The sequence below is a fragment of the Staurois parvus genome, unplaced genomic scaffold (assembly GCF_062004578.1).
Source record: "Staurois parvus isolate SC_StPar_1 unplaced genomic scaffold, SC_StPar_1.0 ptg000327l, whole genome shotgun sequence".
NCBI classification, from domain to species: domain Eukaryota; kingdom Metazoa; phylum Chordata; class Amphibia; order Anura; family Ranidae; genus Staurois; species Staurois parvus.
The window spans coordinates 5337174-5354920 of NW_028318123.1; the positions used below are offsets into that span (position 1 = coordinate 5337174).

At 41.2% G+C, this 17747-nt stretch overlaps 1 protein-coding gene across 1 annotated transcript in view; it reads right to left on the reverse strand.

Moving 5' to 3' along the window:
- Positions 1-17747, reverse strand: part of MAP3K15 (mitogen-activated protein kinase kinase kinase 15) — a 367125-nt gene that overhangs the window by 197528 nt on the left and 151850 nt on the right. Inside the window, exon 6 of the mRNA XM_089683901.1 lies at positions 1722-1828. Coding sequence (XP_089540027.1) covers positions 1722-1828 — 107 coding nt within the window. The remainder of the gene's footprint in view (positions 1-1721; positions 1829-17747) is intronic.

The following is a 17747-nucleotide window of genomic DNA, read 5'->3' on the forward strand; positions in this document are numbered from 1 at the left end:
ACTATATAATGTTTCCATACACAAATCAATACATACACAAAAGAACAACCAAGCAAGCATTTACCTGAATGAAATCGATTCATTCAGCTTTTTTTTTTTTTTTTTTTTGTGCTTAGCTGTGATTTGGTCACAGCTAATCACATGACATGTGCATGTGATTAGCTGTGACCATTCACAGCTAGGCACTAGTATACAATGGATGGCATCATGAATGAAGCCATCCATTGTATACAACTGTCATGTGACCTGCTGTGATTGGTCACAGCAGGTCACATGGTACCAGCAATGGGAGCCGGTACTCGGATCTGTCATCGGCCGTGTCCGAGGTGCACAGCCGGTGACAGATCGCACTGCTGCGCCGCTCTGCATTAGCGCAAACGGCGCATGTGCGGGAGCACGCCAAATGGCGTGCACCCGGAGTGCAGAGACACTTCTGAAGCCGCCAAACGGCTATATATACATGGAGGATCCGGTTTAGTGATCCCAAAAGTGTTTTGACCCCCTGCGGGACGAAGCAAGGAGGTGAGTGGCTAATCCGGCTACTGACGGATACTCTTCTGTGGTTACCCACATTCGCCATCCACGTGCACGAGTGTTATCTTGTTTACCTGAATATATGGTGGTGTAGTACCACATTTGAACATTTTTTCACATTCATACTTGTAGTTTTGAGTCACACGTTTTGCATGATATAGGTACACAGATATTTTCACTATTGTATTTATCATTGGTTGTTCTTTTGTGTATGTATTGATTTGTGTATGGAAACACTATATAGTTTTTGGGATTCAGATATTTGGTTTTTGCATGTTTATGCACTTTCTTATGCACTTTTATGCATTTCTTTCAATTTGAGTCGAAATTTTGGACGTGTCACTTATTAATCCGCTTTTTGGACTAAATTTACATATACCTGTTTGTTTACACCATCACTTTGGATCCTAATTTAGGATTTATGCACACTTATACCATACGCATAGTATTGGTTTATAAAATTCTGCGATTACCATCATTGAGGTTGTGCAATATTCACTGTGTTCACTTTTGGATCCATTGAGGATTGGTTCACGATTATATTTGTAGATCTGTGGAGGATCAGGTCACTGACTATGTTTTGTTGCATATTGTGTCACTTTATGTATATGTACTTTTATATAATATTTAAGTATTAAGTATTAGTTATAATATCATCAGAGTAGCGCTGCATCATTTCCTTTATCTCATTTATCGTTGATCATTTTGGTATATGATTGGATGTTAGCAGCTTCTCTCTCTCTCTCTCTCTCTCTCTCTCTCTCTATATTTGGTTCATTTTTAGGTAGAAGCGCAGGAGTTTTTCACAATCACTATTAATTGTTTATTCAGTGTGCACGATTGTATATATATGACTTATTCAAATATCTTTATGGTTAATTTATGGTTTATGACTGTATGATTATTTGATTAATTTATTTGATTATTGACACATGTTATTTATTTATTTATATCCCTGCGATTGGTTTATTTAATAAACACCATTTATTTATATGTATGTTGAAGAGAGAGGATATCCTCTTTTCGTGTTTGCTGCTTTAAAAACTAATGCAATTTGCGCTGTTTAATTTTGTTATTTTACAATGTACATATATGTTTGCAGTGCTAATGCTGCAGTTATGCCTCCTGCAATGAACTGTGTTTTATGCCTGACACAAAAGGTAAACACATCAGCAAAAACATCTTACCGATTGAGAGCAAAGGCATAGTGAAACTTTATATTATGCTGATCTGCCAAGTCACAGGTTGGCAACATTTCTAGTGTTTCCACAAGTCTGACCATGGCATCATAATCCTGAAATGAAAAAACACAAATCGTTTGACAAGCCAGATCTAGAAAATATTTGTAAGATGATTCAGTATCTTAAGAAACCCATGATTTATTTATTTTATTTCTTACAGGTACTTATATAGCGCCATCAATTTACACTGCACTTTACATATATATATATATATATATATATATATATATATTGTACATTCACAGTCCCTAACCCTCAACCCTCGTACAATCTAAGGTCCTCAACACTCATACATAAACATACCAGGGCCAATTTAGAAAGGAGTCAATTAACCTACCAGCATGTCTTTGGAGTGTGGGAGGAAACTGGAGTACTCGAAGGAAACCCACGCAGGCACAGGGAAAACATGCAATCTCAGTGCAGGTAGTTTCGTGGTTGGGATTTAAACCAATGACCCTAGTGCTGCCAGGTGGAAGTGCTAACCGTTTAGATCAGGGGTGTCAAACTGACAGCCCTCCTGCTGTTGCAGAACTACAAGTCCCATCATGCCTCTGCCTGTGAGAGTCATGCTTGTAACTGTCAGCCTTGCAATGCCTCATGGTATTTGTAGCTCTGCAACAGCTGGAGGGCTGCCAGTTTGACACCTGTGGCTTAGATGATCACCTCAAATATGCAATCTTGTTAAAGTAAACATTTCACAAATTTAGGCAATTGAAACTGAGCATCTTTTAAAAATATTGACTTTTTTAGGTCTTCCCCTATACGTTCAGTATCTTCTTCTGCCCACAATAGAATGCCGAGTGTGTAGATCTCAGAACTCAAAACTGGAGAACTCAAGAGAAAAACACATAGATGTGACTCTGTCTGACAAAAACTGAACATGTCAATTCTAGATGGACTGCTCCTTTAATAAGTTATCAGCCAGTATAATGTAAAAATAGCAGTAACCAACAGCTGCCAGAAAACAGTTCTGTGGGAAAATATAAAATACAGTTGAATTGAATTGATTTCTTCCCTCTACAATAATCTTATGGTACATTGGACAGATTCATTTAACCATTAGCCGCCCGGCCAATGGCCGCTTGGCGGCTTCAGAAGTGTCTCTGCACTCCGGATGCACGCCATTTGGCGTGCTCCCGCACATGCGCTGTTTGCGCTAATGCAGAGCGGCGCAGCAGTGCGATCTGTCACCGGCTGTGCACCTCGGACACGGCCGATGACAGATCCGAGTACCGGCTCCCATTGCTGGTACCATGTGACCTGCTGTGACCAATCACAGCAGGTCACATGACAGTTGTATACAATGGATGGCTTCATTCATGATGCCATCCATTGTATACTAGTGCCTAGCTGTGAATGGTCACAGCTAATCACATGCACATGTCATGTGATTAGCTGTGACCAAATCACAGCTAAGCACAAAAAAAAAAAAAAAAGCTGAATGAATCGATTTCATTCAAGTAAATGCTTGCTTATAGCAAAGTAATTCTTTGCTATAAGCAAATTGTGTAAAAAAAAAAAAAAAAAAAAAAAATACTGATCACTTCCCCAAAGTAGTACAATGTTACTATGGTAACATTGTACTACTTTGGTCATAGTAAAATATGAAAAAAAAATCTTAAAAAAAATAAAAAAAATGTAATAAAAAATTAAATATAATAAAAAAATTAAAAAAAATTAAAAAAAAATATATATATATATATTTTTTTCATACTGTCACCAGTCAGTGTCCCTGTTCACCGCCATGCAATTTATATGATGATGCTGTACTGCACTGGTGACAGTATGTAAAAAAAAAATAGTGAAAATAATTTTTTTAATTTTTTCATTTTCCGAAAAATTATGACAAAAAAATACAACTTCAAAAAACTCGCCATGCCTCTTATGAAGTACGTCGGACTGTCTACTCTGCAAAAAGGGGTCATTTGGGGATATCTGTACTATTCTGACATTCTTGGACCTCAAGAAATTAGATTGGCTGTCAGTACTTCAAGATTGATCAATATTCAGATCTATACCATAGTTTGTGAACTCTATAACTTTCCTACAAACTAAAAAATACATCCTAATTTGGGTTATTTTCACCAAAGACATGTAGCAGAATACATCTCGGCCTAAATTTATGAAGAACAATTATTTATTTGTAAACTTTTATAACAGAAACAAAGAAAAATGTGATTTTTTTTCAAAATTTTTGGTCTTTTTTGTTAATTTAGCAAAAAATAAAAACCCCAGCGGTGATTAAATACCACCAAAAGAAAGCTCTAGTTGTGTGAAGAAAATTATAAAATTTTAGTTTGGGTACAGTGATGTATGACCGCGCAATTGTCATTCAAAGTGTGAGAGCGCTGAAACCTGAAAAATGGCCTGGGCAGGAAGGTGTAAAATTGCACGGTATTGAAATGGTTAAGTATTCAAACATATACTGTATATGTATGTATGTATGTATGTATATATATATATATAATTTTTTTTTATTTAGATTTTTCAGTGTTAACAGAGAAAAAAAGAACATCTGTAAGGTACAAATGAAGCCTAAATACAAGGAGGCCCAAGCAATACAAACATATACTGCATACATATGAAATTATATGCCATGATGAAAATGAAGGCCTTTAGAGGTTGTAACATGCACATAAATCATATGCAAAGGAAAATAAAAGATAGAGACCAAGACATCTCAAAAGATAAAGAGGAGTAAACATAATTTCTATAAAGTACACTACAGAAGAATCGGAGTGTCGTGAAGGTCAATACACACAAAAGAAAAGACATTATATAAATAGGTCACAGGGAAGGTCACTAGAAAGCTGACACTCCGTTTGTGGGTAAGGAGTCAAATTCGTACTGATCCCACACACTCCACACTTTGTGAAACATACCCATAGTATAATTTACTAAAGCAGTTAGATATTCCATTCTACAAATATCAGCAATAACACTGAGGAGCCATAGTAGGAGGTATAGGGGATGCATGGCGGTGCAATACTTCAGGTGTCTTATACTAAAACATTAAAACCTTACGCTGTGGCCCAGGGTGCCATACAGACCAGGGGCGGACTGACCATTTGGAAACTCGGGCACTGCCTGAGGACCCGGGGTCAGTAGGGGGCCCCATGAGATGTCCCTGGTACCTTTTTCATAGGCTTTTTTGAGTTTGGGCAAGGATACAGGGGCCCCATGATCTCCTAATGCCCGGGGGCCCCATGAGTTGTCAGTCCGCCCCTGATACAGACATAGAATAAAATGTCTGGGATGAGAGGATTAGAAAGGACATTAGACAATGGAAGGCATGTAGTGGAGAAAGAGAACTTTACAGTACATAAATGTCATATCTTCAAAGTATGCAGCATCAGAGCCAAACAAAACTGCCTCAGTGCAGTATCAGTATAGGTAGAAGGAGACCAAATAAAAGAGGAGAGGAGTACTGGGCAAAGGGATCCCATCTCAATTTCCAACAAGCTGTTCGGAGCATACTTACTAGATCAGGAGGTCACAGAAGAGAGATGAGTGGCATAGTAAAATTTAATGATATCAGGAGTGCCTAATCCCCCCCCCCCAAGCTTTAGGAGAGAATACCACAGTTTTGGCTATTTGATGCGCTTTATTATGCCAGATAAACTTAAGGAACCAGCACTGTAGAGATCTGAGTTGAGGTAAGGGTATTGATACCGGCAAAGTTTAAAAAAAGTAGAGCATTTTAGGTACTATAGTCATCTTTAAAACATTTATCCTTCCTAGTAAAGAAATGAGGTAGGTGCCCCAAAGCTTTAGCATGTTATGAATATACTCGTAAAGGGGAGGGTAATTAGCAGCAAAGAAGGAGAAATAAGCTGAATACATAAATACTTGAGGGAATGAGAGCACCATTTGTAGTGGTAGGTCTGTTGTATGGTAGCTAATAGGTCAGGGGGAATATGAAGAGGCATGGCTTCTGTTTTTTGATGTATTCACCTTAGAGCCATACAAAGAGCCAAATTTAGTCAACAGAGGGCAGGGAGACAAGGGGATTTGTCAAAGTTAACAAAATGTCATCGGCAAATAGAAAGAGTTTATATTCCCATTGCTGCAAAGGTACTGTACAGCCCAAATATCCAGGAGGGAGCAAATGGCAACATCCAGGGGTTCTAAGCATAGGATAAAGAGATTACTACAGATTACTACAGATATTAAAGCAAATCTGCAGGGCCTAGGCTCTCGCATCGATACCATTAAAAATAAGATGGACTTGACTGTTGCCAGAACAAATAAGAATACAGCATCAATCCAGGATCTCCAGGATCAGCTGGAGATTGCCCTGGCCAAAACTGATGATTTGGAGAACCGATCCAGGCGATCCATACTCAGCAGTCTACATATAAGGGAGTGGTAAGTGGTGGTCTATTGACTGAGCGTGTCCTTTCTTTGGCCTTTCATTATGTGTCCTCCTAATGGTTCGCATTTGAGAATTTGTTCCCATAACACTCAGGGATTAAATTCTCATTTGAAACAGTGGAAAATTATTCATTACTACCACCCGCAGCATGCTGATGTAGTTCTCCTTCAGGAAACCCATTTTCCCAGCACTTATTGTCCTACATTTATACATACTAAATTCCCAAATTTTGTCCTCGCAAAAAGGACCCTAATAGGCGTTACTTATTTTTGAAGGGGTCCATTGACGGCCACCTTTATTCATTGGAAACCTACTATGCCCCTAATATTGGTCAACCTGCCTTCTTTTAGGACATGCTTCATACCCTTTCCTCCCATTTGGAGGGCACGATGGTTTTCAGGGGAGACTCCAACATAACTCTAGATCTTAGCTTAGACAAATTCAAAATGACGGCAGTGCAACTTCAACCGCCACCTAAACGGAGTATAGCTATCGCTAAAATGATTAACTCTTTGAGATTGGTGGATATCTGGAGGGAAACTCACCCCACTGGAAGAGATTATACGCATTACTCGACCCCGCATGCTACTTACGCATGCATTGATCACATATTTGTGTCAAGCATTAGCATTCCGAGGTTACTTAAGGCCCATATTCAAGAAACGTCATTGTCTGATCACTCTATGGTCTGTGTGGTCTTCTCGCAACCTCAGGGGAAAACGGGTACCTTTTGTTGGTCACATATCTACTATTAGGGGATCATACAAATATCTTCCCAGATCAAGCGGGAACGCCAGATAAACATAGAGAGGTTGGACGCCGAATTGCAGTCGCTTAGCAAAATTCATAAATGCAAACCCAATAGGGACATCCTTGCCAAACTGGAATCGACTAGGCTGGCATTGAACCTGGCATTGACAACTAGGACCGAGAATGACTTGAGGTGGGCTAGCACATGCATCTACTGCCAACGGCATAGAATTGGCTCGATGTCAACTAATAAGCTGACACCCAAAACTCGGTCTCATACATTGCCAAAAATTTGATCTGCACTGGGGGGATATACCCAAAAATCTGCAAACAATAGTGGAGGAGTTTCATGCCTTCTACTCTAGGCTATATCAGTCGGGATCCTCAGTCTCCAGGGAGGCTGTTGATGTCTTTTTACAGGACTTGCCTTTGCCCCTTTTAACAATGGCCAACAGGGCAAAGCTGGAGGCCCCTATCTAGGGGGAGGAGGTTATCGGGGCAATTAAGTTTGCCAAGAAGGGCTCTGCCCCGGGCCCAGGTGGCTTCTCCTCACTATAATATAAAAAATTTGCTTCCACCCTATCCCTGTATTTAGCTTGTTTCTAATTCCCTACAGAATGGGAAACCTCTAGATCCCTCTCTGAACATGGCTTATATTACTTTGGTCCCCAAACCGGCTAAGGATCATGGAGATGTGGGTAACTATAGACCTATCTTGCTGATCAATAATGATTTGAAACTTTTGACTAAAATCTTAGCTAATCACCTATCTTCGTTCTTTGGCGCCTATATACATAAAGATCAGGTTGGTTTCCTACCAGGGAGACAGGGACCAGACCAGATCAATCCGTAGAGTGATTGATATAGTGTCCCTGCTGTGATCCCAATGGGCTGGTGGCCCCCCCCAGGAAGGATTTATATTATCCATAGATTTACAGAAGGCCTCTGACACGGTGTCCTGGCCCTATCTTTTTAGGGTCTTGGAAGTTTGGGGGTTCGGTCCACGTTTTTTAGGCATACTACAAGTTCTTTATTCTTCCCTGTCAGCACAGGTTCACTTGCAAGGACAACGCTCTCAGGATTGTTTGGGGTACACAGCTGGGATGTCCCTTACAGTATCTCTCTTAATTATTGCTATAGCTATTGAAACCCTCGCGGTGGCAATTCGGTCGGACCCTGATACCCGAGGGGTACGCTGCAGTCCACAAGAACACAAGTGCATGCTGTTGTGGATGACCTTCTGATGTTTTTGACTTCTCCGTTGACCTACACCCCTAAAGAGGTCTGCCTATTATGAGAGTTCGGCAGGGTGTCGGGATTGGAGGTTAATATGACCAAGTTGTTGCCTCTGAATGTCTCAGTTCCACCAGGATTGCTTGCCCGACTTCATCATTCATATACTGTATTTGGCTGTGCAGCGGATGGCCACTATTGAATCTCTTTATGGATTCAATTATCCACCACTTTTTTGTAAGCTTGAGGCAGATCTCCAGAAGTGGTCGGCTCATACTCTTTCCTGGTTAGGCAGACTACACTCAGTTAAAATGACCTTGCTCCCACAACTTCTGTATTACATTCAGTCTCTCTCCATTCCTGCTCCACGTTTGGTCTTGGAGAAATTCCAGTCTTCAGTAATTAGATATATTTGGGGCAACAAGGGCCGTCATTTTGCTAGAAAGATCCTCTTCTGTCCTAAGACCAGGGGTGGGCTGGGACTCCCAGACTTCCATAGGTATTATCAGGCAGCTCAATTGGCCCAACTTTCGGTGGGGTATAGGAGAAATAATAAACTAGATTGGGTCTATATGGAGAGGAAGGCAGTCCCCGGTTCCACATTAGACTATTTACTTTGGTGTCCCCCTCGGAATCGCCAGCCAATATTGGCTCTGACACTGTCTCACTATAGTATCGCTATGGGACAAACTCAAGGCTAACTTCGCAATGGTCTCCCAATTTTGCCCGCTGGCCCATATTTTCAATAATCCAAACTTTCCGCTGGGGTGGGATATTAAGGCATTTAAATGGTGGCTCGACAAAGAGTTATATAGGATTGGACAGTATTTTACCCATAGAGGGCCCTTCACGTTGCGTTGTTGTGTCGAGGTTCTATTAATGCCCCAAACGGAAAGCTTTCGTTTTATTCAGATCTCGCATTCTTTGTAGTCCCTCATACCCAATAAGTCGGCACAATATAGGGTCTTGCCATCCGAAAAATGGTGCACACAGAACACCGGCCAAGGAGGTGGTATCTCTCTCACATATGGACTGCTACTGGCTTTTCCTTCCAAGTTTTCTTATATTTTTGACTGGGAACAAGATCTTGGGGAGAAGGTTGAGACTAAGGTCTGGCATAAGCATTTTTTAAGATCATACATTGGTATTATGTATGTATCTTTGATAGAAGCTAATGTTAAACTACTTACCTATTGGTACTTGGTACCCTTACGGTTAGCTAAAATGTATCCACCGGCTTCTCCTCTCTGTTTCAGGGGATGTGGCATGAATGGATCCATGTTTAATGTATGGTGGGAATGTACGAGATTGAGAGACTTTTGGAATGGCGTATTTGCTATTTTATGTACAGTTACGGGGATATCCATTTCTCAGACTCCTTCAGTGGCTCTGCTTAAAGCAGAAATGAAGGATGCCCCTCGACATCTAAAACACTTGATTTTCTTTATTTTACTGGGGGGGCAAAGATGACCACTGCTAGGGAATGGAAGCAGCCCTTCATCTCTGTGGCCCAGGCGAAGAAGAAGATCACCTGGATTACAGTGCAGGAGAACACTGTTAGTTTACTTCATGATACCGTGGCCCAGATTCTTGAGGAAAGGCTTCTCCATCTTGGGAGATCTCACAGAACATGTTGAATGCCATCTTTTGTGGTGATCAGAGGGAAAGGAAAGCCCTAGAAGTAAAAAAACTTGTAGGTTTGAAGATGATAGGTGATGGGGTGCCTTTGAATTATATCTGTGAGTGGTTGCGAGCAGCCAGTGTGAGGGCCTCCTTGCTGTCGTAGTAGTAGAAACAAACTACTATATCCTTTGGTCTGGCTCCCGGGTCAGATTTAGGAGCCAGGGACATGTGCACATGGTCCAGACGCCAATCTATGTCAGCTGCAAGGGCGTTGAATAGGCCCAGAAGGTAGGGGCAAACGTGGTTATCACTCACTGACTCTGGAACACCATAAATTCATATGTTCTGGTGCCTTTCCCTCTTATCCAGGTCCTCATGTTGTAGTTGGAGTTGGTAAACATTGTGTTTAAGCATGGAGTTTACTTCTTCTAAAGCTTGAACATACTGAGTCAGGTCATCGAACTTAGTCTCTAAGGTGTCAGTATGCTCACCCAGGTGGTCTATCTCGCCCCTCAGTTCCTGAGAAATCTTCCCAACCTCCAGAGAAATATTGCGGGTGAGTTGATGTAATAAAATTTCTCATCCAGCAATTCAGAGGTTAAAGTAGATCAAGGGGCCAGGGGATGGCTGCAAGTTGGTGCAGACTCTGGTGGGTCGTCAGCCATCAGGACACTAATATGCCTCGCCGAGCCATCCTGGGAAAGCAAGGCTGGGGATGCAGGCCTAGTGAGGAAGCGCTCCATTGTGGATGGAGACTGCATCTCCGTTGGCAGCAGGGAAGAGGCTGTCACCCTATTTTGCCCATGGTGGCTTGGTGGTTGAGTACTAGGGGAATTAAGGTAGCTCACCCCCAAAGCAATTGGAGTGGTGTGAAGCGGTGCTGGGGCTGTAGAGAGTGGATTGGGAACCAGAGCTAAGCCTTCAGACGCCTGCCATCTCGTGAAGCCATGCATGCACCCCATTCAAACTTTTTTTAATGTGCCAGGGCTGTATCGGTTTGTGCAGACACAATGTATTCATTTTGTCTTGCAAAATAATTTTAATTAATTTCTTTTATAACAACTGGAATAAAGAGACTGGAAGTATTGCATTGAAAAACCCTCCCCCACTCCAGTCTGTATAAATAAGCCCCATTGTATTAGCATAACTCAATCAACATTCAGTCTTTGTTAAAGGAAAAAATACAGCAACGTGATTCATTTTCTGTGTTTTCTCTAAATTATATTACAGCAACTGTTATCTGCTTTGAGGTTTTGTTTCTTTCTTTTGCCAATATTTTGTTAGAAATCCAGTAGGCAATTAAGGCAGATTAACCATTTTCCCTTGTGAATATACTGGCTCATGTAAAGCAATAACCACTCATCCTTTTACGCTCTCCAATACAAATAAATGTGAGTATTTTTTACTTTAATCATATGTTATCATTATATATATATATCTATATCTATATCTATATATATATATATGTCATTACGCTAGATTGAATGTGAAGCCGGATGCTGTGTCTTAGAGGTGATGCCGATACCCGAGTCTTCAGAGGGCAACAAATCATATTTCTGCCTTTCTTTCTGACATCCACCAAAATTGTGCACTTTTAAATGTGAGTGTCTTTATTGGAGTTATTTGATAACAATAATGGCTTTTAAGGTGGTAAGTGCGATGACGGCCTTATATTTTTGAGCTGCTATGGTGAGCGATTTGTCTTCCCACTCCAGGAAACCATTTTTTGGAGAACAAACGTGGAAAAAAGGTGTTGGTGAATTTGGAGAGAGTGAGGATTGGAGATTATCACCCCACTATAGGGGGAGCGTGCTGAGACCTATTTGCAATATAGGTCAATTTCTAAAGGTGAGCCTTTGGTGTGACATGGTGTTTGGTACAAAACAGAAGTGGAGCACAATCATGTTGTAAATTGGATATTAATGATCAAGACTGCACTATTTAAAATATACATTTTGGACTATTATTTATTTGACTGCACAGTTGTATTAATTACTTTGCACAGTATGATTGTATTTTAAGGATATATGAGAGTATTGTGAGTTGTTTATTATTTATGTCAAACAAATATTTAAAACGTATTAAAAACTTTACAATAAAAACTGAGGTTTTAGTCGCACACATTTGCAAATATAAGTGAAGCCAGAAGCCATCCAAGGTACCTATGCAAAGTGTGGCCCCTAACTCTAGTCTAAAAAAGCTTTCAACTTGTTCAGCAATGGATAAACTGAGAGCATGTATACTTTGGAGATAAGCCCTTTCTTCTTTAAATGCTTGATGCCCTGAGGCTGCACATCTATGGCCGCGGCAGCAAATGACTATACCAGGATCCTCATGTTTGCAGCTTCAGCCATGATCCCATCATCATATTTTTTCAGCTGGCGATTGGCTTTCTAGTAAAAGTGATCCGAACAGCATTACAGCCGCCAGATAATTCTACAGCGCTTGATAGGCCCCCACCTCCCTGGCTATCTCATTCTAGAAGGCAGCCCAACACCACTGTAAGAAGTCAAAACCAACTATTAGACTGGACGTTTCTGCAGACCACCATCCTGATAAAGCTATGGTTACACCCTACCGGCGAAACACATTGATGTCACTGGGTTGACGTCTGGCATCCCCGTGACCATGCCCACATATCCTGGAAGCTGGTTTTCCAGCATGGGAAAGCTGATGAGCACGGACATGCTTGCTGATACACACTGACAAATGATAAGGGTCGGGAGCAGCAGTGGCTTGGAATTAGTAACTGAATATGATGAGTGAAGCAGGATTACCACACAGAGAACATTGGCAGTAGAGAAGATTCATCTGGAGTGGGTGAGAGCCAAGCTGAGAGCTGAACAACATAGGTGATTGACTTCTCTGCTGCTAATCTGTTTACTAATATTACTCTGATTATGGATGCTGTAACACATTTTCCAGTCCTCTCTTACCTGCAAGCTCTTTTCCGCTGAAAGCCGCTAATACCACTGACTAACCTGCTTGTCTCCATGATATATACGTAACCAGTTCCATGCACTGCTCTCTCAACTTACTTGTAGCAAAGGACTGCTTAAGTCCTCATGCACACTGGACATTTTTGCAGCTGCTGATTTTGGCTTTTGGTATTTTTTCCTACAGCCAGTAAACTCCCCAGCATGTTATCCTATGTGTCCATGCACACATAGACTGTAATCAGCATTTTTTGGCAGGGGCGTTTTTTGGCTGGAAAAAGCCCCAGAACTAGTGGGTTTCTAGAGGAGGTTTTTACCTGTAAAAATGCTCTAATGCTGAAAAACGCAGCAAAATGTGGTAAATCGCAGCAAACCGTAATTTCTGGACTTTTTTTGAGCAACAAAAAATTTGTTGGGGGTAAAAAAAAACGCTAAAAATGCAAACAGAAAAACGCGGCAAAACGCCGCTAGACGCTAATGCAAAAACTCTAAATAACGCTGAAAACGTTTTTAACGTGACTTTACACAGGTAACGTTACCAGCGTTATTAAAATGCCCAGTGTGCATGGAGCTTAAAGATTGCTTGTGAAAATCTGTCTGACTGCACAAGGTTGCACTTGATTTGCATATCTTAAGGTTCTGAAGACTGAGAATTTGACTCTTGAGATCAGTCTTTGGAAGGAACAATGACTAAGCTCATTAATACGCAAAAACACTGCCTTTTTGCAATTATACAGATTTCATTACTTAATTCTTACTTTCTTACTTCTTTGCGACACCTGCCTTGTGTATAAGTTTGCATGCCAAGTGTGTTCCTATACTTATTTTTGATTATTAGCTGTGGGTGGAATTACATGGTCACCTAAAATACTGCATTGTGTTGTTAAAATACATACAATGACAGCATAATTCACTTGCCTGTGGTCTGCAGAAAGGTCCGGACTAATACTTTTATTGTGACAGACAACATTGGTTTTAATGGCTAAGATGAAGGGTTTGGCTTTGACTTCTTTGTGGGAGGGGGGTTATTTGTATTTTTTACTAGGATTTTTGTAATAAAGTGATTCAATACTGTAATTTACCACCCAGTGTACATATTTTCTGTACTTATTGTGCCGGCCAAAGCCACATGGGGAGCGATCAACCGCTTTTTTCTCTGGGTTCTTTCACAGGGTTTGTAATTGTCACATGCCTTGGGTTGCATCCCCCGCACCAATATTAGGTGAGTGGGCAACCGGCAAGGTTTATTTCAGTCCCCCAGTAACAGGGTTTTATTGTCTGGAAGTTTCTGGACAAGGATTTTGTCACTTTCTTTTTGCAGAGCTGTGTTACCAGGGAAGCCCCTGATATCTCAATAAAGAGTAGCTGTCATTGTCCAAAGCCATCACAAGGGGCTTGTTCACCCCTTGTTAAATAAAATAAATAAAAATATATATTTTTGAAATGTAACCACTTGCCCTCCAGAGGATTTACCCCACTTCCTGATCAGGCCATTTTTTTCAATACAGCGCTGCCTTACTTTAACTGACAATTGCGCGGTCATGCAATGCTGCACCCAAATGAAATTTATGTACTTTTTTTCCCACAAATGGAGCTTTTTTTCGGTGGTAAAAATACACCAAATATTTTTTACTTTTTGCTATAAAACATATCCAGTAAAAAAATCTAATTTTGTCATAAATTTAGGCCACAATGCCTCCAGCTTGCTACGTGCAGTTTGATGTTTACTTGGGAACTATAGCCCTGGTGGTCTGCAGGCTCATACAGGTATATAGCTGCGAATCCTGTTCTGGCTGCTCGATTACCTATGATTTGACTTGTGTATGTTTGCAGGCGACCAGGCTGGTCCTTTTGGACCTCAATGACGCAAACACCTGACCATTATTTAGGAAGATAACTGATAATGACATTGGCTATAACTAGCTACAAAGTACTGTTCTTAAGTATCAAGTCGGGGTCAGAGAGATACGTTTTTCAGATCGATACTGTACCTCACTATTTTATTTATTCATTGTCATTATTTCTAATTGAATTTGCATGCTGGATACCCAGTTCTGAACATAAGACACAAAAGTGAGCGATATAGGTGAGCTGCTGTAACACCACAAAAAGGTACCAAAAACCTTCTGAGACCAATAAGACAAACCAAAGGTGCAGTGCTGAGATCAATATAAACTCTAAAATACAATAAGGTGCAATATATCCAAAGCTTATAAACCAGCAGGAAACAATGGTTATGTTACTCTTCAACTTTTGTCTTTAAAGTGAAGATAGTGCTAATTAAGGTGACAAGTAAATCAGTGCTGGCAAATATATATAGTGACACAGTGAAAATAATCCTCCATAAAGTGATTAATAGTGCTGATAAAGTGACAAAGTCCACATATGTTAATAAACGTGAAGTTCCAATATGAGATCTCAGATAAAGGTGATCCTCTTTCTATCTTCTGGTGATATAATAATAGAATTGCGCATTCACCAGATGCGCAATAACATCACGCATTTGAGAACACAATTTCTCAGTAGGTCAGCTGGATCCTCTTATGGACATCTATACCCTGGTATGGACTCCCCTCTGGATCATCAGTGGAATGCAGCACCTCTCACCTCCTCCTTAGATAGCTCTGTGGGTGGTTAGGCTCATCAAGAGCCCCAAAAAAGGATGCCAGAATAGCGTGATACTGCTTCAGAGGGTTTTATTAATCTAATCACAGGTAAGTAACAAGATAAACAGAAAACCAGAAACTGACCATATGTGTGTTGTAAAGATGGCCGCCGGACCTGCAAGGGTCCTCGGCGGTGTGACGTCACGATGTTGCAGCTCCTCACTGACGCGTTTCGTGCTCTAGCACATACTCATAAGGGGTGCGCCATGCATCGGCCTCTGAGTCGAAATCGAGAGGAGTGGCGATCCTTCTTGCCTGGTCCTTATCATTTGTCTTTTCGGACTAACTGACAGAGCCTGAGTGCCATTATATTTTTGTCAAGGGCTCAGTTTACAACTGACCAATTACACTAGTGAAAGTCTATAGCCTGAATACAAAACAAGTTGCCTTTATTCGCAAGGTCGTGGATGTTCTGATATCTTTCTCTTCGGGAGACTTAATCTTAGGAGGTGACTTGAATGTGCCCTTGAACCCCCTATTGGACTCATCTACAGGCACATCTACAGTACCATATAGAGCCCTCAAACAAATTAAACTTCAGTTGACTTCTCTGTCTTTACCCGACATGACAAACTCATATCCCTACTCTTGTAAAGATTATACTTGCTATTCTCATATACATGCTAAATATTCACGTATCGAATACCTTTTTTCTATCGCAAGCGTATCTATCTTACTTGACCAACGTCACTATTGAACCTCTTTATGCCTCTGACCATCACCCAATCACACTAACCATACAATTTCCAGAGAGAGGAGGTCGAAATTATGGCATCTGAACCCTTCCCTTTTGGGGGACTCATCACAGTTGGCCCAACTCCAGGAAAGCCTACAAGAGTTTTTAACTTTAAATGACACCCTGGACACTTCCCCAATGAATCAGTGGCTAGCACATAAATGCATCATGCGTGGAAATTTTATTGCACTTTCTACAAAGCTGAAAAAGGCTAGACAGGCCTCGACAGACAGGCTAATAGCACAAATTCGCACCGTGAAAACCACCCATAAACAGAAACAGGCCTTGAACACACTGGAGGCCCTGTCCGAAGCCAGACAAATTCTTTTGGAGAAATTGGGTTGTCACATACATAGTATATTTATCCTCCGCTCAAAACTCTTTTATGAAAATTGTCATTTTCTGGTGAGGGCACTTCAGAAAGACAAAACAAATTCAACTGTTCACTCAATCAGAGACCAGGTGGGCAAGAATCACTCTTCCACAGAGGCTTACTTCTCAGTTTGTTCAGTACTACAAAAAAATTATATAATTTACCATCGCCGGAAGAGATACTGACATCTCCAAATGAGAGTAAAACTGCAATACAGGAATTCCTCCACCAACATGGAATGCCTCCTTTGTCCCTTACCTCAGCAAAAACCACGGACAAGTTGATTCGACAGAGGAGTTGTTAAAGGCACTTAAAGCCATGAAACCAGGGAAAAGTCCAGGCCCGGATGGCCTACCCACCTTATACTATGTTTCAAGACACGATCCTCCCACATTTTCTTTGGGTATTCAATTCTTTTAAAGAGGACTTGTTACCCCCTAAGCAACTCTTGGAAGCCCACATCACAGTGATACCAAAAGAGGGTAAAGACTCCACACAAGTCCAAAAATTACTGACCGATGTCCCTGCTAAATGTGGATGTGAAACATCTGGGGACGTGGGTGTCTCTATATGATGTGAGATTTATCCCAGGCAGAGAAGGACGCGATAACACCATCAGGCCCTAAACATACAAAAATGGCTGACCTTCTCTAGCTCCCCTGGGTTCTTTCTTTTAATGAACGCAGAAAAGGCATTTGACAGGGTAGCCTGGGACTACATGGCAGCAGTCTTAGCAAACGTAGGGTTGGGGCCTGTAATGCGGACCTGTATTGGCTCCTTATAATCTTTATATTCCAACCCCTCAGCCTGCTATGCAGAGCAATACAAAGCAGTGTGCTAGTGCTGACAGGGACGAGATCTGCATTGTTTACAGACCTATCCTCTGTCACTGTTCCTCAGCGATCGCTGGGTGCCAGTGGAGAATCTCCATCCAAGACCCAGTGATCGACAGCTGTAGCCACCAATGGTGGCGCGGGTAGGGCAGGCGTGCGTGTCCCCTACCTGGAAATACAAAATGTTATATATATATATATATATATATACATACATTCACGTGATTTCGGCAAGCCCTGCCGCAGTACTTCTGCTATAGGGCGGTCAGGAAATAGTTAAAGCACCCCTATCCCCTCATTATCGCAAGCAAATACAAACGTGCATGTTGGTCTGGCACGCATATGTAAACGGTGATTGATCTAACACCTGTGAGGTACTGCCATGAATGTCGAAGTGAGGGCAATAATTCTAGCACCATAGTTCATGTTTAACTCTAAACTGTCATC